Consider the following 24,436-nt stretch of genomic DNA (forward strand, 5'->3'; position numbering starts at 1 on the left):
GCGGACCGCCCCCCTCACGCTACGCCAGTGGCACCGAGGTAAAGTTTATTTCACAGACCAAGTTCCCCAAGAAGGTGCGGCTGTGGCTGACAATCAGCGAGAAAGGGATGTCAAAGTTGCGCTTCTTTCGCTCCGGGCTGGCCGTGAACGGGGAAATTTATAGTACGAAATGCCTGACAGAAGTTGCGTCGTTCATCAAGAAATACCATAAGAGCGAAGACACGGTGTTTTGGCCAGATTTAACGTCGGACAACTACTCGAAGCGATCGTTGGAGGAGATGGAGCGGCTGAATATCGATGTGGTACCGAAGTCAGCGAATCCGCCCAATGTCCCCCACCTGCTTCCCATCGAGAATTTCTGGGCAAACTTGAAGCGCAAGATCTATTCCAACAATTCTATCGTGAAAAAGGAGGAGGAATTAATAAAAAAAAACGAAGAAAGAGCTTAAAAACATAACTACACGCATTTTTTCGTCCGCCATAGCGAATGTTCCGGTTAACTGCCGGCAAAAGGCTGCACGCAAGGACGTAATATTTTTTTGTGAGAAAGCTAACATGATAACCTTCCATGGGAAATTTATCCAACTCAATTATATGTCATAGTATTTTTTCATCGCCATCTGAAATAGTTTTTTTTTCATCACCATCTGAAAAAATTTTTTTACTCCAAACGTTGGCTGTCAAATTATCGATTCTTATCGATAGTATCGATAAAAGCCCCGGAATTATCGATTGTTATCGATATCCGTTTTGGTCGATATTTCCCACCACTATTCTAGGGAACGAGCCTAGGGGAAATTCGGATCTAGAGTTCGATAGCAATATTCTCTTTTAATATGAAAAAACTATCGTACAAGATTTTTTTATTAAGTAATGGTAAAAAACTCACCAAGTATGACGATAATCCTTTCTAAATCTATCAATACTCGACGGTATTATGATTACTTTGCGACCAGAAAAAGATAGCTACATCAAATAAAAACCCTTACCCATGTAATCAGGATCTCAATTATGTCCAACGGCAACGGTACACAATCTGAATCGTCCAACATCGGCATCCGCTGATAAGCGACTCTTCCCGGTATTTACTCTGATGTTTGCAAATACTGGCACGCAAGCATGGTCCACCGATACGATAGGAACTGCTGCAGACGATTTCTCTTCTGTATTGATTTCACTCAGAGTTAAATTGCGAACCGGTGATCAACTTAACCCGCACGGAAAATGGGCTTCGAAACTGACTATCAGTGCCGTTGCCAGAAGTGAGGACCGTTCGCAACTCAATTCAATTTACTGCTTCGCCGTTACCCTATCAGAACCAAAACACTCGTGTGTTTGACAAAATGCTTCGAAATGTTTCGGTTCAGAGAGAGTGTTATAACCGTTCAAACATAACCCTGCAGACGGGCCACCACTTTAAACCCATTTTGAAAAGAGTAATAAACGTGAACATCTCATTTCACGCCACAATTTCATGCTATCTCTATCATTAAATTTCAATATCACCATTACAGAATCGTCACCACCCAAACGTTCTAGCGTAAGCCACCAATCGCACATCATCCATGGCCTCTCCCATCCTAGCTATCATTATACAAACATATTGTCCGCCAGTAATTACATATGAGTAAATCCGCGCCAAATGACCGATCGACCAATTCCGGGTGGTTTCGATTTCCATTTAAGGTGATCCAATGTGGCAGTGGGGATCACAAATTGCAGACTTCGAATTTTTAGGTGTTACCTGTTATAATATTAGTTTGTTTGCATCACCAAAGCAAATATTAATCAATGGAAACTTAAAAAAAAATCTTTTCCGTGCTTTCGTCATACACTTGAAGCACAGTAGCTCAGAAGCCTTTGCTTTCATTAAATAAAAAGGTCTTGTAAAAAAACACCACTGAAAAAAAACTTAACCACTAAGTTCAAATAAACATTAATTTCACAAAACGAGTTTGTTTTCTCCTATTTTTGAGTGGAAACTCGAAATTATACCACAAAATTGGGTGAAAAATCAATGTGAAGTGAGAGCATTTTCTAGTGAGAGCTGGAAATGCTCATGCCCACCCATCGCCCTTGTGACCTTTTCGTTCCGCATGCAATTTACTAACCGAGATCCTGAACAACAGAATAGCAGCGCCTATGCAGTAGGAATTTTCTAATCATAGGAATTTTCTGCCGTCTCATGTTCCAATTAACTGTTCATGTCACTGCACTTTATTTATAGAGCTTCACTAGACAGTATAGTTGTTTAGACTGAAAAACATCGAGAATTAATGTACAATTTTCAAACTTGAATACTTTTTCTACTTTAAACGTTGGATTAGAATGTAGTCTTTGCTTAGTTTGCCGGAATGATCTTATTAAATATATCTGTTGTCATCCCTCCTCTTTTCTTATTTATATGCCCGTACCTTTAGCACTCTAATCGTGTCTTAAATTACGTCTCCCAAATTGGACGACTGTTTAAATATTAAACAGGATTAGGAATTCGTTTAATGTTTGCACAAAGTGTTCTTTTTTTTTCTTTAAATTTGCTTGCTGTAATTTTACAACTAACGCATCAATGTGATAAAAACATACTGATAAAGGCCACCGCTTAACAAAGTTTGTTGACAAAATGTGTAATCGACGAAGGGCGCTAAGATGAATGATGTTCAAGATGGACCAAGTAAAAATGTATTCAATTGAATGAATTTGCTGATAGTAACCATAATCGTATCACTAGCTTAACTGCTGCGAACGACGTAAATACGAACACAAAAATTCAAAATAAAAATATCATTACAAATTTGTGATGTGCTATTGGGAATAAAATTGCGACCTCATTCTCATTCCGGACAGGGATCCCTGCTCTCAAGTCCCGGAGCAGTTTTCTTGGTCTCCTTTTGCGAGCCTAACCTTTGATGTTGAATACAGCCGAAACAGAAACTTTTTGTGGGCTCAAAGTAACTGGAGGCTTGAGACGTTCAAAAGGTTATTCAAGTTGACCGACTGCAAGAAAAATTTGAGTTTTTTGTCACTGCCTCAGCTAGCTTGCTTCAAGTTATGATTAAGGTTGTTTTTAAATCATGTTGACATTAAAAACTGAAATAGTAACGATGAGCGTTTCAATGCCAAATGACCTATCAACCATTTTTTAGTTGAGTTAAAATTTGCACAGATATTTTCAGGGTGGTGAAAAAGTTTCTAAAATCAAATTCCCTGATTTTAACATTGAAAATATAATATAAATTTACCTGACGCAACTCTGAAATCCCAGTGAAAAAGTATTCAATCGGAAACTGAACCGTAGACGTCCCGAATTGGCCTTTTATGTTACAAAATTCAGTTTATGCGCTGAAGAGTCGTTAAAAAAAGAATCGCGTCTCGATTAAAATTTTTTCCTAAATATTTTTAATTTTTTTCCCTGATTTCCCTGATCGAAAAATGAATTCCCCGATATTCCAAGCCTTTCTTCATAAAAACTACTAAAAATTTCGAAAACGTATATAGTTAAAAAGAGACAAGTAAAATCATGATGTCAATACTATTTCTTGAATTTAAATTCAAGTACTAAAAACACTTGTAAGTTCCATTTGTCCCAATCCACCCGTATTAAAGTACGGCGAGCATATGTTACAGTAGATTTTCATATTTTAAAAATACTAACTTTTTTGTGTTAAGAGATAGAGGCATGATTTATTTGGCAAAGTTTTAGAACTTGCCAATATATGAAACTTAGCTGAACAAACAAAATTTCTATCTTCAATGGGAACAGAGTTCCAGAGTATTTCATGTAAAAGTTACTTAAAAGTTAGTTTTTTGTACTTAACTTAACTTTAACTTTACTCACCAAGAATGAGTGGCCTCCAAACTCGCCAGATCTCGATCTGGGGGATGTTGGAAACAAAGGCCTGCTCACGAAATACACACAAGTTTGGACGAGTTGAACAAGTCTTTGCTTAATTTGCAGGTAGAAAATTCCTCAATATGACATTCGGTCCACCGTCGAGTCCTTACCTAAGTGTCTCCGAGCTGTCATCAGAGCTAAAGGGTGACACATTGAATGAGTTGTTTTTTTTTTTTTCATTGTTTATACTTAATAAATTGTTTTAAGTTTAAAAGTTTTCTCTCACTTACAAAAAACATGGTTGACGGTCCTCTGTTTCTTGTTGGAATAGTTATGGAGCACCCTGTACGATTTAAATTTTTTTGTTGAAAAGAATTTTTATTCTTTGTGCATATTTTTTTCGGGAAGACAGATCAGCCAGCTTCAGTGCTTTAAATGAAACCTGTGACATAATGCATACGCCCTTTCAGAAAACTACTCTTGAATCTAGAGAAACTTAGTTTGCTTAGCCAAATTCGTGTGCAAAGTTTCATTCCAAACAAAAAGGATCGCTCAAATTTTCACACATTGTCAGAGATATTTCTGGCTACAAACACTCCTAACAGATATATCATCGCATTTGGATTATACTGACAGTTATGCAATACTGATTTCGAAACCCCATTGCAATATTTATCATCCGCCGTGAAATCCTCGTACCGGAACAAGTATTTTGCATATTCCAACCAATGGAGCACGATCTTTGAAACCCTTATCACTGACGAAGCGGAACAAATTTTGATACTCGTTCAGGGTAAATAACACTTGCAGCTTAAAAGCAGAAAATGATCTCTACATTTCTGTATCTGCCAGCGATTCCCCAACATCACGAACGTAAGGGCGCACCAGTAGGATTTGTATTTCATATTCATCGAAATGCTGGGTTTGTAAACAGCGGCAAATGGAGAATGGAAAACGATTTTCCCATTATTAGTGCCACGAGCAAGAATCAGTGCGAGTAGATTTTTTTCTGATTGCTCTATATGTATATATACACACACATTACCCTTGCAAACGGACGATGCTATACCGGTTGTCAAAACATCTTCATTACACAAAACGAAAAAAATGATATAAATCCCTTCCGTTGCCGGCTGACGGCGGAACCCACCGGATAACATTTTTTATTTTTCTGCAAATAAGGATAAGTCACCGCACAACCAGATAAAGCGGGGATGAAGCGAACCGATGGAAATCAACAAACTTTCTTCTGCCGTCGCAACAAAAAATCTTTTTCATTGCAATGCGAGCAATTATGCGTCACAATGAGAGCGTGACAGGGTGGTAAACACCAAAACGGGTTGTTAATTTTTGCTTCAACTGTTTGCGAATGTTAACGTCGGACTTTTCTCGAAACGAAACTTTGCATCGGCCTGCGGCGTTCACAGATATAAAACATTAAAGGCCCAAATACACACACGGCGCAATGACACCTTCTCCATACAAAATAGAAGGCGTGATCGCTATCCCGCCTTCCATTTTGTATGGAGAAGGCTTCATTACGCGTGGGCCTTAATTTGTATTTGGGCCTTAATAGGATATGTGAATTTCCGAATGACCATTCATTAACCTTTGCCTATATAAAATATAACAATCCGTAGAATCCTGTAACTGGTTGTCAAATCGGAAGTGAAGCGCTCCCAGCTACTCAAAATACAACGCAGAATAGTCCTCTTCGGTCTGCTATAAATCGTTATCCGCTGATTTAAACCAATGTTTATTTTTGTTGGGATCAACACAATTGCCTGTAGACATCTGTGACGAAATTGAAGGAACAATAAAGATGCAAAATTTACTCCTCGACTGGTTTCATTTGAATAGTAATTCTCCACGAGAAATTGTAAGTCAAAAGCTACAAAAAATTGTTCTTGATTGAACTATTGATAGTCTAACGGTCGTGATATACTCACTTTAGTCCGGAAATTAATATGACCGAAAACAATCTAAACTGGTTATAATGTAGTATTTATTTATAAAACTTTATGATTCCTTTAAGTAGTCTCTTTAAAAAATTACGACCTCATACGTATATGTTTACCCAAAGGTAAATATTTAAATTGTGCCTTATTCGAGTGCAAAATCAAGAAAGCATGCTATCCATATTTTACCAATGTTAAGTCTGCACACAGCAACAGTCGTCAAGTCTTCAATCGGTGGAAATCATATATTAACTAACTGATATACTTACGTTCAAGCATAACTCAACCTATCATGTTAAACTCCAACACTAATTTGTCTTGCTCCATCGAACTGCGGATAATTCATCTGTCACTTGGTTCAAATTTCAGCGGTGTCAATTACTGAATAGCCACGGTAATATAAATCAATGCGTTCTGTTACAGTTGGCAATAGCAAATTAAAAACAATTAATTAAAACCATTGCTGGTCGACCGAGTTTCCAGTTTGCGATGCAGCCTACAGCGTTGTGATAATATCAACCGTATCCTTGAACGGGTTAGTTGATGCCAGAACCGGACCAAGCGGAGGCACTGTCGGAGCCGAGCCCGTTCCTACGTTGCTGCCGTGCGGTGAGGGAGGAGAAACTCCAATGCCAGGTGCCGGCATACCACCCACTGTTGACCCGGTGGCAACCGGAACAGTCGTCATTGTGGTTACCGTCGAGGACGATGAGCTAGTATTGTTGACTGCCTTCATTCCGATCTCCATGTTGGACAGGGCGGACGATACGTGCAGCAGGTTCTCCATCAGAATTTGGTAGATTTCGCTCAGCTCAATTTCCGACCGAGACGCGATGAACACATCTGTCGAGTAGATCGAAACTTGTTAGTTGCTGATTGCTCTCGTTTACAGCAGTACAGCAAGGATACTATTATTTTTGTTTTTCAAGCATTCAAGCTAATTCACTACAGTTACACAAACATTCAAATACCAGTGATGAAACCTTATTTGATACCCGAATAACAATCAGTGAATTCTCGGTTTTCAATTGATTTAATTCACAAAACATTCTCTCAGACTCCCGATTGAAAAGGAAACTATTTTGGCAGTATCTAATTTCAATTTTCTACTGGAGAAGAAGGTATGGAAACAAAGGACAAATTGCATTCCAAACATTGGAACGATCTGACAGAAAGCAGAAAACGAAGCGAAGCGTGGTAAATCTTATTTCATGTTTAAGAGTTTCGTTGATTGCGTCTTTCGGTCGCAGACCAAATCTCCGCACGGGCATCGATTTCCACGAGAGTTATTGCGAACAGTGCAGAGGGCGTACAGATTTATGATAAATCAACGTTTTAATATTTTATAAAGAAAGCAACAAGCGCATGGAAATCCTTATTCCGTACAATCGTTCGAATCTCCGTTAAGCCAAGGTTGATTACCCATCGCCAACAATACGTACCGTTTCGTTCCTTCGTAAGCCTCTGCGAGTAGATATTCAGTATAATCGATAAATCATCGGTGGATTTGAATTCCGAACTGACGCTGTAGCCACCGCCGAAACTCGAGTCAAGCTGCAATCCACAGGCGCTGCTTCCAGCGCAACCGCCGCCATTGGTTCCGCTGCCGCCGCCCGTTCCCGAGAGGTTGTAATTCGAGGACGATAAGTTCGACATTTGTTTGTGCTGCTTTACGTGATTTATGGCCGCCGACCATCTGCGGAAACAGCAAAATGAAACATAAAGACCATCATTAGGATGCCAGCAAAGAGCGGAATGCAATTTTCCAGTTTTCGGTTTGAACGATTTCCGACGGTTTCGGGTGGTTATGTCGCGGTAGTTCAGCTGATATGAGACTTCTTTTGAGAATGCATTACAGTCGAAAGGACAATGAGAATCGGTACTCAGATTTTCCAGACTGTGATGGAAAATCATGTTAGTACATGTTTTATACAGTAAAACATAATGTAATGTAAAACAGAAAATGAATTTTCTTGTTGATCTAAGTGATGTCAACTATTTATGTCTTGTGCCTGAATAAACATTCGTTAAACGTTGTAAACAGGTTTTATACTTCGACACTTAAACAATACACTAAAGTCGCTTTTTATGCGGGGGATACGTGCCGCGTAAATTTCGGAATACGCGGAAAAAAAACGCGTAAATTCGTGTGAAAATAGCCGCGCAAAAAAACGCGTAAAAAGCGACCTTAGTGTATATCACAAGCTTTGATCTCGTTGCGAAAAAATTTATCCGCAATTAAACGCTACCTCTTCTACCGGAATCTCCTGAGATAACTGCAGGTTTCTTTTACTTTTGCTTCTTTTTCCAATTTGGACATCAACTACACAACACAATTCCCGCGTGAAAATGCTGTGATGTATTTAATATTCCTTTTACAAAAGAAAGCAAAATGAAATCTTTATCTTTCCAAAGCCAGGCGATTTTTTGCAAACAGTTTATCCTGTGCCATACCGTGGTCGTACTATAGCTGTCAGAGTGGAAAATTTCTACCGAGGTATGACAAAATAGTATCGTCTCTGAGAGGATTACTAAATCCTGTCGGGAATTCATATCTTCCTGTAAAATTACAAATTAAATTGACAGTTTTAAAATTAGGAAAGGGTAGTGAAATGAATGACTAATGTGATTGATTGCATTGACGTGTGCAGTACTAATTCCCATGCAGATTTCTAATAATAATATTCCGCGTATATCTACACTGCATTTCACTTCCGATGAAAACATCAACCAGTTCATTTGGCAGTGAGAGTTGGCTTGCAAAGCGAATTAGTTGATAGGGCAACCCCCAGCCATACAGGACTGTAAGAAAAGCATTCATAAACCGCCTTCTGAGAGATAAATGATGCATAGCGGATTTCTATAACTTCATTAGCATCAAAAGCCTGGTCTGGAAGTGGTGGCGTTCGAGTTGTAACTGAATAACTCAATAGAAACTGATCGAAGCTAGGGAAAATTCTATTCAGAAATCCAGTAATCACAGCATAAAGTTGAGCTACCGTCAATAAAATTGATATTAGACAGAAGGAAACAATGAACCGGTTTAATTATTCGACAAGCCGTTACGCTTTGAGCTCTAGATTGAACAAAACATGGAAACTGTGAGACGTATGCAGAAGAAATTCAGGCCGACTTGCGTTTAATAATAATATTGTAAATTCTTTGAAGTATTTGATACATGCTGTTATTATCCTGTTAATTTCATTGCCAATCTGTACGGGTTGAGAAATCAAACTGTTTATATGGGCGGCTTTTTAAAAACATGTGACGGATAACCTAATTTCAATTTCAAACAGATAACAAACAGCTTGACTCACCTCTGATTATCGATGAGCTCGATGAGACTATTTTCGAACTCGCAATTATTCATCGGCAGACCGGGCGATGGTGTGGGCGTGTTTTCACCCTCCGTTGAAGTTGAAGTATCTAGCGACTCCATTTCGGCATCGTCGATGCACCGCAGCAGCGCGCCCCGAACCGACACGTAAAGATTGGATAGATCCTGCATTTTTTCATTCTGACGCAAATTCTGCACAACACTGACCGCTATCTTGTGATCGGATTCGATCAACAGCAACAGCTGGAACATCAGCTTGTACAGACCACGCCCGAGATCGATAAGTAGTTCCGTTGTGGCCGGATCAACAGACATCGACGTCATGAGATTCGAACCGGTTCCTTCGTTGGCCGAATCAATGTCTGATGTGAACAAAGCCAACTTACAAGATGTTTTAACCGCATCCAAACTATCAAGAACGGTATCTTTTCTGTCGAAAAATGTTTCTAGATGTTCCTGAACTTCAAGAACTCCGTATCTTAAATTCTCAAACAACCTAGGAGTTGTCACCAAACTTTGATGGTACCAAATTTTTGGTGGTTCTCCTCTGGAGGAAAGTAAATCGGACAGTACCGATATACGATGACCCAACTGAACCCCATTTCCTGTAAAATACCGCATACACTCTTTCGAAATTGAGATCGATCGATGAGATAATTCCTTAATCAACTTGAATAACTGATTTAACAAATCTGGAGCATGGCCAGACGGTTGATTCACTAGTAAACCAACCAAATTTCTTCGCCAAACCTCCTCACTTTCATCTCGAATTGGAGCCCGGAACGAAAGTAAACCGGGTAAGTGCGGTGACGCATTGCAAGGAGTAATATCGCCTAGATCTCCAGCACTGGAGCCACTGGTATCGCTTCGAGACACTGAATCTCTCCGATGTCTTCGCTCTCGCAAGCTCAAACTAGTGGGCGGACCACTAAGGTAAGAAGTCTTCGAGAAAATTGGCCTTTGTTCTTCGTCCAATGGAGATTCAGATTCAACCTCCTCATCGCTGGAATCGTCCGCGTTTGGTCTTCTGCGTCGATTTAGTACAGGGGTCTTTTCGCTTAAACTTTCATCCATATTCGAATGGGTCTTCGTCACCGATAGCGGTTCGCTATCACCCTCCGAAAGGGGTCTTCGCCGAACGCCCCAATTGAAGTTGTCTGTTGATTCGCCTTCAATACTTTCGCTCTCGTACTCCAAGAAGTCGAAGTCCTTGAACACACCGAAGTCTGGTGGACCGTCGTCCCGCTTCGAACCACCGCTGAGGTCCTGCTGAGCGCCTGATGTTTCATCCGTACTAGAAGCTGCCGATGATTGGCGCTCAAGCAGATCGGACGATTGACTGAAGATGACCTGTTGCAGAGAGGAGAAGAAAGTTAAAAAATAAAACTTCATCAAAACATTTTTTCAGATCGTGAAGTTTATACGCTAGACGGCATTGGTGCTCTCAAGTGCTATTTGCTATTTTTACCAGTTTACCGTGACTTTCGAGAGAAAAAAACAGTGTATTTCAACAACAGTGATTTACTATAAATAAGCATTACTTAAAAAAAGAAACAAAACTCTTTGGCTTGCGGTGTTTTGGCCTCATTCATTTTGCAAGTCTTTTTTTTAACCGAAATAAAAATGTATTTAACTGGAAAAGATTTTCAAATCGTTATGCAGCCCCTAACTTTGACTAGCAGCTCATTGGCCTCGATCATAGCAATAAAAAATATTGAACAACAACCCTTTTCTAAAAATAACATCAAGCAAACCAAAACGGTGGAAAAACGGCGGAAAAATATTTTCACCAACCGCAATTCCGCCAAAAGGAAACCATTAGTCAAAACTGATCCTGGCTGGTATCCCAACTTCTCAGCCAAGCCAAGTTCGTGGTTTTACCTGACCATTAACACAATTGCAAAAAAGTGAAGTCATCCAATGGTAAGGTAAATAAGACGTGGCAAAAAATTTCACTCGCGAATCTATTTTTTTTTTTGACTGGAATGAACAAACCTTCAAAATTGGGGGACTTCTCCAGAAGATGTTTTCTTTTCAATCTTCATCTACTTTCAGTTACCTTTTCGCAGAATCAACAAAATAACAAGTTTAGCAAAGAGAGGAAGTTTATTCATAAAACGAGACAGATAAAACCATTTATAGACCATTGAGATAAAAGCTGCAGGAAGGTCAATGAAATTAATGAATAGCCGTTCGTGTTTTTTATACTCCTCAGGCTACGACTGTTCCCGTTTTTCAAATTGATTACAATCTAGTTGCGACAACACGAAAGAACAAGCACTGGAGTTAAAAATAGAGCAGCGGTACTGATGCTTTGACACTAACCATCCTCAACATCAGGAAAAGGAGGTGTTCTCCGTCCGCACGCTGACCGAGAAAGATACCAGTAGAAACTCTGCATAATCGACATCCTTGAAATATGCCCAAGCAAACGGTTGAGTTCTAAGAGCAAAGGTAGCACCAAGGTTTACCACCGCCAGAGATTATTCACACAAACGTTGTCGGCAATGAATGGGGGAGAGAAATAATTAATTGTCTGTAACATACGACGCGTGATCACCAACAATTCATTATTCGCTTCCAAATCCTCTCAGCTTTTATCACCGGCTGCCAGTCAAACAATCATGAATATTTACCGTTGGCAACGTGGATGTACATGCGATGAATATCAAAGCTGTTTCTCTGCATTGAAGACATCATTACTTTATATTTGTAGCATCAGTGGCAAAGTCAAGCTGTGACAAAATCTGTCAGTAAGTGTCTATCTGGAAGGCACATTCAAAACGGTGAAGAAGCCTTAACAATTTTAGAAATTTGTCAAAAGCATAAAAAGCCAAAAATTTTGAAAACTTGTCAAAAGCATAACAAAAATATTAAAAATGTTAACAATATCAACAATGTAAAAATATGTGAAAAACAGTGTTATAAATGTCAAAAATGACAGAACTGCAGCAGCCTCGTCGTGCAACAAAAAACAATTCGCAGCGTATTTTGAGTTTTCAATTCAAATTGCTCTCTCGTGTTAATCGTATATATTATGCCATCAAAGCTTTCCTACGGTTTTCGAATAATTAGAAAAATTGTGTATGCTTTCTGGTTTCAACTTTGCTATCATTTCAAAACGCTTTTTATTTTGTTCAGCACATGAATCATCGAACCGACCTTAAAGCCTCAGTAACTGAGGCAACTAAATATAACTACTTCTTAAACTTCAAAATGACAATATTCCGCTACGAATCGAATAGAATGTCATTCAAATCAAATTCATTCATGTATGGATAAGTAACTTTCCAGCAATTGAAAAGTTGAAAAGCAAAAACAGCAATGGACCTTTAAACGGTTCAAAAGCTCAGGGCTAAAAATAGCTCTACATACCAACCATTCATTGCCGCAGACACATCCTTACAAACACATAAATTCCATTATACAAACAGCAGAAAAATCATCAGCAGCAGACACGATGGAACGAAGCTTACTATCCCCATTCACAATCCGTCCCGCATGAAGTCTCGACGATTCATCACAGCCGACACTGAGTGTCACTTGCCGACAAACGTTCATTGAATGAAGGCGGAATCACGGAATGCCCAGTTTTGCTACGTTTACCAGTGAAGCACTCGAACAAATTGTATCTTATTTGTGCAAGTGTATCAAATAAATTCTCACACCAGGCACCAACAAGGACGAGAGACAAATTGCTGAGGGCTGTAGGATTATCAACTGGGCAGGATGAGGGTTATTTGCAGAACTTCCGTACCATTATATCGAAATTTCATAGAAAAATGAGTGGGATAGGCAACAATTCCAGTGCCAATAGGGAAATAAAATGTGAATTAAATGACGTCAGTGCTACTTGCCCATCACTTAAAACGCAAGTTTCTTAGTATGACTGCGATGTAAATTCACCAATTTAATTTACTTTGAATTTGCCGAACCGTAACCAATATCGCTATTGTACTCCAGATATCAACGTGGCGTTTTCAGCACGCTTCCAACTGAGGTTACATATCTACATATAAAAACAGTATTTATATCTGATGAATATTTTTATCACAAAGAAAAAGTATACTCTCCTACTTTTTTGTCATCTCACCCATAGAACTGCCGCCGTTACCGGTTTCATTAATTTCTGAACAATTTGAATCACTGAAGTAACCTTAATTAGCGCCTATTTAATTTGTCCCCTCGGTGCATATTCAACAGGCAAAAGCGAATCAACCTAATTGACAGAAATAAATTAGGTTGCACTTTGAATTTATCTACACTCACCATACGTGAAAACACAAGCAAAACATTTGGCGCTGGAGAAAGTTTCACAATATAAACTACATGGCATGTCGGTTTTTAATTGAATTTGTTTGACTTTTCATCAGTATGAGTTTCAGCACAGCTCAGCTGTTTCAACTGGTAAAATTTGGGGTTTATTAAGGCGAAAGTACATTCGTTCTATCTCAACCACATTGTTTAGTTTGTTTTTTTTTTCACGATTCGTCTTTTACTTTTTGAAGCTTTGTGAAATTTGACTGACAGCCATTGCTTCAAAATAAATCGAAAGAAAAATTGGTTAATTTCTTTTAAAAAGAGTTTAATATTTATTTCGCTTCATTGAATAATAGAACAAAAATAAACAAAAAACGCAGAACCTAGTAAAAACCAATTTTCAGTAATCGGTATAAAAAAAAGTTTACTTTGATTCCCTTTTGAAACGAGCAACAGCTCACAACCTAATGGGCGACAGACAAACGTTGGTTTAACATTGATGACAGGATTGTTGAAAGCCGGTCGGTGAATACATTGTAAGTCAGTTGCACAGTAGAAACCACGGCAGCACCACAGTGGACAATCACGGATGGATACTGAGCTTTTTCCATGACAACATACAGAAGACCCGCACGTTCCTGGTGCAGAGTCTATTGTATAGAAAATGCAGTTTTTTCCGCCTGCTTGGTAGCATGTGCCGTTTTCTATTCACGATGGCATCAGCAAGTGCAACCCCTACCAGTGCATACGTTTGCGTGTGTATAAATAGGCTCGCATCCCCTCGGCAAGCGCAACAATGGGAAGTGTTTACGCTACCAGCCAACAATTTCCCTTACGCTGCACAGTTTGCCTTGTCACTATAGAAAACTACACCACACTGCCTGGTGTAGAAGGAGCAGAGGCGAATCCAAACGGCAAGGATAACCATTAGTTGAAAAATTGATTACTAATTGCCACAATGCAAACAGTTGCCGGCTGAGTCAGCTCCGATTGTTTGTCTTTCCTATTGAAGTTGTTTGGTGTTCTTCTTTCGGTATGGCTTCTATTTGTGCTGATAGTAAAGCTGCAATTGAAAATGTCTCATCAGCATACATTAAATGGCTTAAGTTTTTTTTTCTTTTTTTAAATGCATTTCTTGTTGCATCCATGTGAGCGGGCACTTTTTTAGATAGATACAGACAGCAACCTGTTTGCGTTGCGAAGCATTCAACATGGGAATTCCAAGACTGGTAAGAGTATTCCTAGCATGTTATTGTGAGTTTAGCAAGTATTCCTAGAATGATACTTATCCCCCCGACACGGATGCCTTGTGATTTCCGAATGCCAAATTACTTTGTAATTGTAGCCAAACCATAACAAACATAACATTAGGGGGAAATTCCGCGTCGAACACTCGACAGAAACGGACGTGCAAAGTGGTCGTTCTATTACAATCCGGTCCGTGTGTACGAATACTACGTTCTGTACCCGGCTCGCAACTTTGGCTGTATTGGTGCAAAATACCAGCTGCAGTTTTGATCTGTGCACAGTGAATAGATCTTTCTAATTCAAGGCCATCAGTTTACAGTCGAGTCGTGTCGCTGTGCTGAGTGATCTCACACCCGGCTCACTGCTGGTGGCTGTATTGGTGCTGCTGTACTGGTGCTGCTGGCTACTTTGGGTGCAGCTTCGAACGATCGGACCACTGCTGGAAGGAAGAACATTTAGCGCGATGGATATAGATCCCTCGCCTCCCGTGCCACCATCCCTGAGCCCCCCTGACCCTGACCCTTCTGTTACCCCCTCCCCTGTTCATTCTCCAGTCCCCCCTCGCCCCAGGCTTTACCCGGACGGATCTCAACAGGGCAGCTATACTGTTTATTTTCGTCCAAAGGCAGGAGTGAATTCAAAGCGATTAAACATACTGCAAATTTCTAAAGACCTGACGAAGGGGTACAAGGCCGTGACCGAAATTTCCAAGGTCCGACCTAACAAGCTCCGTGTCGTGGTCAGTGATCTGGCACAGGCCAATGCTATCGCTTGCTCTGAGCTCTTCACACGCGAGTATCGCGTTTACATACCCGCATGAGACTTGGAGATCGACGGTGTCATAACCGATTCGAGTCTGTCTGTCGAGTGTATCCTAAAAAGCGCAACCGGTTGCTTCAAAAATACCAAAACACAGGCGAAGATTTTGGATTGTAAGCAATTGCGGTCCATGTCTCTCGTCGGCGGTAAAAAGTTTACACTCCGTCAGACTCGTTTCGCGTTACGTTTGCCGGGCCTGCACTCCCTAGCCACGTCTCGATCGACCGGGTTCGTCTGCCTGTGCGATTGTATGTACCCCGTGTTATGAATTGCACCAATTGCAAGCCTGCTGCAATAAGGCACGATGTAGCAAGTGTGGGGAGACTCATGCGGAAGATTCTTGCAGTGTTAATGCTGAAAAATGTATTCACTGTGGGGAAAACCAGCATGAGCTCTCCACATGCCCGGTGTACATGCAGCGCAGAGATAAAATCAAGCGGTCACTTAAGGAGCGTTCAAAGCGTTCTTATGCTGAGATGCTGAAGAAGACCGTGACCACTTATACCATAACATCGAACCCCTTTGATCTGTTGACCTCTGATGAAACCGATTCTGACGATTCATCAGCGGGAACATCTTATGCCAATACTGGGGAGTCTAGGAAGAGGAAAAATGTTTCTTCTCCTAAACTTCCCCGTAAAGGTCCTAAGATTTCCCAAAGTGTAATGAAAAGTACGAACAAACCAAACAGTGCAGCGGAAAAACCGAAGCAAACTCCTCCTGGGCTTGCAAATTTAAAGTCCCAGAAGGAGTTCCCAGCAATGCCAGGAACATCTAAAACCCCAGTTGTTCCTTTGCACATCCAGTTGATGAAACAAACTCTGGATTAGTGAAATTTTCTGACATTGTGGACTGGATTTTTGAAAATTTCAATGTACCCGATCCAATTAAAATTTTTCTTACAGCATTCCTCCCAACAGTTAGACCATTTTTGAAGCAGTTGACTGCCCAATGCCCCCTCCTTGCAGCGATTGTATCCTTCGATGCCTAATTCAACTGCGTATATGAAGGATTCTATCTCTGTCTTACAGTGGAATTGTAGAAGTATTTTACCAAAAATTGATTCGTTTAAAGTTTTGATAAATAAAAACAAATGCGATGCATTTTCCCTTTGTGAAACTTGGCTTACTTCAAATATTGATCTCAACTTCCATGATTTTAATATTATTCGCCTTGATCGAGACACCCCATATGGAGGAGTACTTTTAGGGATTAAAAAGTGCTATTCTTTCTATCGTATTAACCTCCCCTCGATTCCAGGCATCGAAGTTGTCGCATGTCAAATGACAATACAAGGTAAAGAGCTTTGTATTGCCTCAATATATATTCCTCCCAGAGCACAGGTTGGGCAACGGCTGCTCTTTGATTTAATAGAACTTCTTCCCTCGCCACGTTTGATTTTGGGAGACTTCAACTCTCATGGTGTGGCTTGGGGTTCCCCTTACAATGATAACCGCTCCTCTTCAATCTATAACCTTTGCGATGACTTCGACATGACTATTTTAAACAACGGTGAAATGACACGTATCCCGAAACCTCCAGCGCGCCCAAGCGCTTTGGATCTATCCTTATGTTCGACGTCGCTACGGTTGGATTGCACATGGAAGGTAATCCTCGATCCTCACGGTAGCGACCATCTGCCTATTCTTATTTCAATTACAAACGGGTCAACTCGCATGCGACCAATTGACATTCCGTATGACCTCACACGGAATGTCGATTGGAAGTTATACGAGGAAATGATTTCAAAAGCGGTCGAGTCGATTCAACATCATCCACCACTTGAAGAATACAACCTCCTCGCGGGCTTGATTCTCGACGCCGCGTTGCAAGCCCAAACGAAGAAATATCCTGGCGTAACGATCAAAGAACGGCCTCCCACTCCGTGGTGGGACCAAGAGTGCTCCGATGTCTACACGCAAAGATCCGACGCGTTTTTGGCCTACCAGAAGGGAGGTATACCTGGCGACTATTTACGGTATTCGGAGCTTGATACCAAGCTTAAAAGTTTGGCTAAAGCAAAGAAACGCGGATATTGGCGCCGGTTCGTGAACGAGACGTCGAGGGAGACATCGATGAGCACTCTTTGGAACACAGCCCGAAGAATGCGGAATCGCGTAACGGTCAACGAAAGCGAGGAGTCTTCAAGTCGGTGGATATTTGATTTTGCCAGGAAAGTATGTCCGGACTCTGTTCCTGAGCAAAACATTGTTCGCGATGCGTCTCCGGGCCACGACGCGATAGAATCACCTTTTACGATGGCAGAATTTTCAGTTGCCCTTCTGTCCTGTAACAATAACGCGCCTGGGTTAGATAGAATCAAATTCAACTTGTTGAAGAATCTACCCGGCAATGCCAAGAGGCGCTTGTTGAACTTGTTCAATAAGTTCCTGGAGCAAAACATTGTACCGCAGGATTGGAGGCAAGTGAAGGTGATCGCCATCCAAAAACCGGGGAAACCAGCTTCTGATCACAACTCTTATAGGCCGATTGCAATGCTATCCTGTATCCGGAAATTGATGGAAAAAATGATACTCCGTCGTTTAGACCATTGGGTCGAATCAAATGGTCTACTATCAGATACTCAATTTGGCTTCCGCCGTGCCAAAGGGACGAATGATTGTCTTGCGTTGCTTTCAACAGATATTCAGCTGGCGTATGCTCGCAAAGAACAAATGGCGTCTGCGTTCTTGGACATTAAGGGGGCTTTTGATTCCGTTTCTATTGACATTCTTTCGGGTAAACTCCACCGACAAGGATTTTCTCCAATTTTGAACAATTTTTTGCACAATTTGTTGTCCGAAAAGCACATGCATTTTACGCACGGCGATTTGGCAACTTTTCTCATTAGCTACATGGGTCTTCCCCAGGGCTCATGTTTAAGCCCCCTTCTTTACAACTTTTATGTAAATGACATCGACGAATGTCTGGCAAATTCATGCACGATAAGACAACTTGCAGACGACAGTGTAATCTCTGTTACAGGAGCCAAAGCTGCCGATTTGCAAGGACCATTGCAAGATACCTTGGACAATTTGTCTGCTTGGGCTTTACAGCTAGGTATCGAATTCTCTCCGGAGAAGACTGAGATAGTAGTTTTTTCTAGGAAGCATGAACCTGCTCAGCTTCAAACACAATTAATGGGTTAAACGATTTATCAGGTTTTGGTACACAAATATCTTGGTGTCTGGTTCGACTCTTAAGTCACCTGGGGTTGTCACGTGAGGTATCTGATGAAAAAATGTCAACAAAGAGTGAATTTTCTTCGTACAATAACCGGACAATGGTGGGGAGCCCACCCAGGAGACCTTATAAGGCTTTACCAAACAACGATACTGTCTGTTATTGAGTACGGGTGTTTCTGCTTCCGCTCCGCAGCAAACACACATTTGATCAAACTGGAGCGAATACAATATCGTTGTTTGCGTATCGCCTTGAGCTGGAGTACTACCATTGAAAAACCGCTTCTGGAGCCTGTCTTCTCGTATTCTAATCAAATGTGAGGTCTTGAACCGTCCCGTGATTGAAAATTTTGAAAGGTTAATCGAACTTAATTCTCAAACCCGTTTTATGACATTGTATTTCAATCACATGTCCCAAAATATTAACCCTTCTTCGAATATTCCAAATCGTGTCGACTTATCAAATATTTCTGATTCTACATCCATGATAGAAGAAACTCGTGGAATCCCGGATCATTTACGCGTGCAGCAGATCCCTAAAAATTTTTCCAATAAATATCGAAACATCAACTGCGACAATATGTACTACATTGACGGATCACTTCTTGATGGCTTCGGTATCTTCAATAACAATTTAACAATTTAATTTTATTTAATTCCATAATCCCCAAGGTATCGACGAACCCGTGGTTCAAGGGGTTGGATGTAGGTCGGGATTTCATTTGCGTGATGTCCCGGCTTATGTCCAATCACTATAGATTTGACGCGCATCTCCGTCGTGTTGGGCTCGGGGAGAGTGGTATCTGTGCCTGTGGTGAAGGTTATCACGACATAGAGCACGTTGTTTGGTCATGCCCTGTACACCGTGACGCCAGGTCTAGATTAATAGCTTCCCTGCAGGCCGAAGGTAGGCAGCCGGCTGTTCCTGTTCGTGATGTCTTGGCGAGCCGTGACCTATCCTACATGTCCCTTATATACGTTTTCCTGAAATCCATCCACGCCCCAGTTTAGTCCTATCCCCTTCCGCCTACATCCAACCAAACGACAAGAACACGTTAAGACCCCGGATCCGGAAACAGCAATCAGACCCGCACGATACTCTCAAGGCCCGATGGAAACAACCCAATATGCCAGTCCGTAATATCTTGGCCCAGCAGCGGAACAAATTTAATATGCTGCTTACCTATGGCAATGAAAACCATCAAACAGCAAACCTGTGCTTTTAATGCAAAATATTCTAGCTTTAAGTTAGATTTAGTTTCAGCTCGTAGTCGGCAGCGAGTATAAAAAATTTGCTTTTAGTTATTAAGATACTTTAGAAAGTAAGCTACCAGATATAATTGGCGCCGTTAAACATTGAATTGTATTTGTGCCGTGTCAAATAAACTATAGATGAAGAAAAAAAAATAACATTAGGGGTTGAAACGTGTTACTGCGAACATGCAAAACAAACAAATGTTTCTTCTGTGGTTGAATTACACCTATTATTGCTAAAGTTTGTGTTACAACTTTCTGCCCGTTTGTTGCTAAAGACAGATCAAAAGTTGCTTTCGAAGCTTAGAGAGACACATTCCATTCTACTCAGTTTATGAACAGGGAACTGCCAACACTTTTAAGTTATAAAGGAATGAAGGAAATATATCTAGACTTTCTTGCAGCCAGATGCATATGACACGAAGGCTTTTTTCTTATACGGAACTGCTGTATCTTCCAAAAACAGAAATTCCTCACATGCTGGTGGTAAATCAGAAAGATCAAAAATAAATATATAATATAAGATTGGGCCCAGGATACTTTCTTGAGGTACACCAGTAAAAAAAAGGACCTATGAGATTTAATATTTAAATAGTTAACCTGAAGAGTGGCTCCAATCAAAAAACTATGTATCATTTTTGAGATGTAAAGAGAAAAACTGAAAAATGATTTTTCGGCTATAAAATCTTTATGCCAAATGCTGTCAAATGCTGACTGACAGAAATTATTCCAGGTAGTATATCTTCTCAGGAGTGGAACTACCCAAATCACATCTGGTTGACTTTTCTGCACCAAGCACAATACTGTTTGAATTTGAATTATTAGCTGAGAGGACACCTACACGCAAAAGTTGGACGGTGCGGAAACACATCAATATTGTGTCAATTTAGGACATCTCTTGTACTGTTTTAGAACCAGTACCTACAACGGATGTGTGTTGTTCATAACGCATTTGGTGTTCTAGCGAATGTTCAATGTATTGGATGGCTCAAAATCATTACATTTATGATCTATTAAACAGTATTAAATCATGTTGATTTGTACAGGTATTGGTAAAATTTTTCAGAATGCTGCTATATTTAAAGCAGTGCAAACAGTAATCAATACTGATGATTTCGGCACTGACGGAACCTCTGAAGACCACGTATAATGTTTCATATAACGTACAAGCAATGTTAAGTCATTTTCCCAAATTTTTTTCTAATTCACTCAAGTTTAGTCAACATACAATTTATAGTCATTGTGTGCTTTATGATTTTGAGAATATTTTCACAGCAATTTTCAATTCTTTCTGATCAGCTGTTTTTCGGAAAAAAAAATATATCATTTCATACTTTCAGAAATTAATAACTGGTCTAACTAAACTGCTTAACTAAAGCGATTTGATGCTTATGACTTTTTGCTCTTTCTGGTTGAGCTTTTCGGCATTTTGTAGAGTCAGTTTCTGCTTTTTCAAGCTTTCAGATAGTTTTTTCATAAATTTTGAATTTAATTCAAAATCATTGTGGCTGCCTCTGAGCTTCGGAAACGACAATTTTTTGACATCGTTTTCTATCATTTCAAGCCTTGATTTCATGAATTTTAATAACTGTTTTTAAGGTTTATTACAGAGGAGCTGCATAGCCGCAAGGTTGCAGAGTTCGCTTTGTCAAGCGGATGGTCGTGAGTTCGAATCTTAATAGAACCAGGCCATTCGATGTCAGAAAGGACTTGAACATAGGTTTATTCTCTGGCTCCTCCCCACTAGTTCCCCTTCCTTTATGCTGAAAACTACAATACCTTTGCATTTTTTTTGGCAACTCTGCCTTTGTAACGTTTGAGTGACTATTTTTGAGCTCGTATTTACTCTACATTTTGTACTTGATATCCGTATTTAAATCCTGTGAAAGTGACTCTGTTGATTTACCGCGATATAGTTGCTCCATAGTAAAGTGGATTTTCAGTGCACTAAAACCGGTTACAGTGATAGAGCCGAAGTGTATTTTTGTTTAGAATCTGCATCTTCTCCGTCCTCAACAACTACGTTCAATTTTTACTCTCGACGCGCAATCTGTGATCAACGACTATAAGTATTTTCACCGTTTACCATCCACGCCTTACCGCCACGTACATCAACTTCGCTACAGTCATTGCATCGCCTGTATATATGCCGTCCGATAGACAAAAAGCTTCAGCTATAATGGATAAAAACTGTTACGAATGCTCGCAGCCGATCACCAACCTTAACCTAATAAAATGTCATCTTTGCGATAGTGTCGCACACATAAAATGCTTCGGCTGGGCACGATCGAATTTGGATTTCGTTAATGGGCAGCCCAATTTGCTTTGGTTCTGCGCAGATTGCTTAAAGTCTATCGAGAATCTGAAGACGAAACATTCATCGGATACTGCTATCGATACCACATCAGCTTTCGCAGACTCAATCACCTGCTGTATGAATGAAGTGAAGAAAGAACTTGGACAAATAAATGCTTTCATAGAATCGATTTCTAATAAGCTTTTAACAAATACAACACCAGTAATGTTGTCGGCTAATCGCAGTTCTAAGCGCCCTAGAGTGATTTCCCCGAGCGACACCCCTAAGCGACCAAGAGGGTTTTCTGGTTTAATTAATGGAACTAAAGCTGTCGAAAACTTTCCGTCTTTAGTCGAAACCGTCCCGCAACCAACTGCAAAATTTTGGATTTACCTCTCGCGCATCATGTGTCCGCTCATGTGTCCGAGGATGAAATAGCTGCTCTCGTTCGTGATTGCGTATCCGACATACAACCCGTCGTTAAGAAGCTTGTTAGAAAAGATGCTGATGTTAAATCCCTCGCTTTTATTTCCTTTAAAGTCGGCATTGACTTACAGTTAAAAGATGCCGCCCTTGATGCTAATAACTGGCCGAAAGGAATCTATTTTCGGCAGTTCGAAGAACGCAATGCATCATCGGATTTTTGGAAACCAAAAGCATCGAAGTTTCCCCGAACCGTACCATCGCAGCCTGCAACAAGTCCTCATCTTGTTCCTCTCAACTAGCTGCGCAACCTCCGAGGGATCCTGGGGGCCAACCGGCCCCCAGTCTAGTTAAGTCATTACAAATTTTTAACTCTCAAAAAACTAATGCAGATTTCGTACCCCATAGCACATCTCGCCACATCGAGCTGAGTGTAGCTGAGGCGCATTTACCACCAGCACCTGTGACCATCGTGAATCGCTCGTTAGCATCAGCAGAATTTGAGCCGCTACAGATATCCAGCCCAGTTTTGTCGCCAACTGTTAACAGCATCCTATCTGCCCAGCAACGACTCGAATCTTCATACAATCCATTGACTTTTTACTACCAGAACGTAAACGGTTTACGCAGTGAAATAACAGAATTTGCGCTGGCAGTATCCAATTCGCTTTATGATTGTATCATTTTGACAGAATCTTGGCTAGATGAACAAATCTCTTCAGCGCAATTGTTCGGTTCTGACTACACAGTATATCGCTCTGATCGTAGCTCACTGAATAGCAGCAAAGCAAGGGGCGGCGGAGTAGTCATTGCCGTTCGGCGTTCATTGTTTTCTGCGCTGCTAGCAGAGGCTGCTGATGATTCACTCGAGCAAGTGTGGGTAACAATTAACAACAGTGAATGTAAAATCGTAATCGGAGTTTCCTATATTCCACCCAATTTGCGAAATGAAACTGAGATTATTGATCGTCATATTTCGTCAGTAGAAAAAGCCGTTAATTCCACTGGTATCAATGACGATCTTTTTCTTTTCGGAGACTTTAATCGCGCTGGTCTATCCTGGTCGGTGCAGCCACAGTCCAATTATCTTATTGTCGACGCCCTGCACTCATCTGTGAACGCTGGTAGTACACATTTGTTAGACGGCATGGCTTTTAACAACATGTTTCAGATCAATCCTGTTCGGAATCAGAATGGCCGGTTCCTAGATTTAATTTTTGCAAATTTGCACGCTTTGCCATCATGCTTCGTCACCACTGCACCCGATCCTCTGGGTAACATTGATGTTCATCATCAACCATTGATGGTTACCTTCAACAGACCTGTAAAGGATCAGTTTGTAGATGAGTTCGATCCTTCCAGTTTCGGCTTTCGGCGGGGAAACTATGAGGCGATAAGTTTGGCACTAAGAGGTATCGATTGGAGCTTTATCAACCAGTGTAGAAATTTGGATGAGGCCGTGTCACGATTTACTGCATTGATTCAGGAACTTATACATTCATATATTCCCAAAGTTCGTCCTCGCTATAAGCCTACCTGGGGAAGCAGGCATCTCAATCGTGCTCGCAAATCAACTCTGCGTGCCTATCAAAGAAACAGAAACCCCGTCAATAGGACCCGTCTCACCTCTGCCAGTCGATCATATAAAGCCCTAAACAGAAATCTATATTCGTCTTTCGTGCGCAGAACAGAACACAACCTACGTTCGAACCCGCAAAGCTTTTGGAGGTTTCTTAATTCGAAACGTAAGGAGTGTGGATTACCATCTAGCATGTTTTTGTCAAATAGTGTAACGTCCACGAATGACAGTAAATGCGTTCTGTTTGC

At 40.7% G+C, this 24,436-nt stretch overlaps 1 protein-coding gene across 6 annotated transcripts in view; it reads right to left on the minus strand.

The window, feature by feature from the left end:
- Positions 1-5,815: 5,815 nt before the first annotated feature.
- The window catches only part of LOC129722031 (protein furry), a 149,925-nt gene continuing 131,304 nt past the window's right edge, over positions 5,816-24,436 (minus strand). For all 6 annotated transcript variants that reach the window (XM_055675213.1, XM_055675214.1, XM_055675215.1 and 3 more), the window contains 3 exons: positions 9,108-10,477; positions 7,233-7,486; positions 5,816-6,633 (listed from right to left, as the gene is read on the minus strand). In XM_055675213.1, coding sequence (XP_055531188.1) covers positions 6,287-6,633; positions 7,233-7,486; positions 9,108-10,477 — 1,971 coding nt within the window. In that variant the 3' untranslated portion in view covers positions 5,816-6,286. The remainder of the gene's footprint in view (positions 6,634-7,232; positions 7,487-9,107; positions 10,478-24,436) is intronic.

This window comes from Wyeomyia smithii, chromosome 2 (assembly GCF_029784165.1).
Source record: "Wyeomyia smithii strain HCP4-BCI-WySm-NY-G18 chromosome 2, ASM2978416v1, whole genome shotgun sequence".
Classification (NCBI taxonomy): Eukaryota; Metazoa; Arthropoda; class Insecta; order Diptera; family Culicidae; genus Wyeomyia; species Wyeomyia smithii.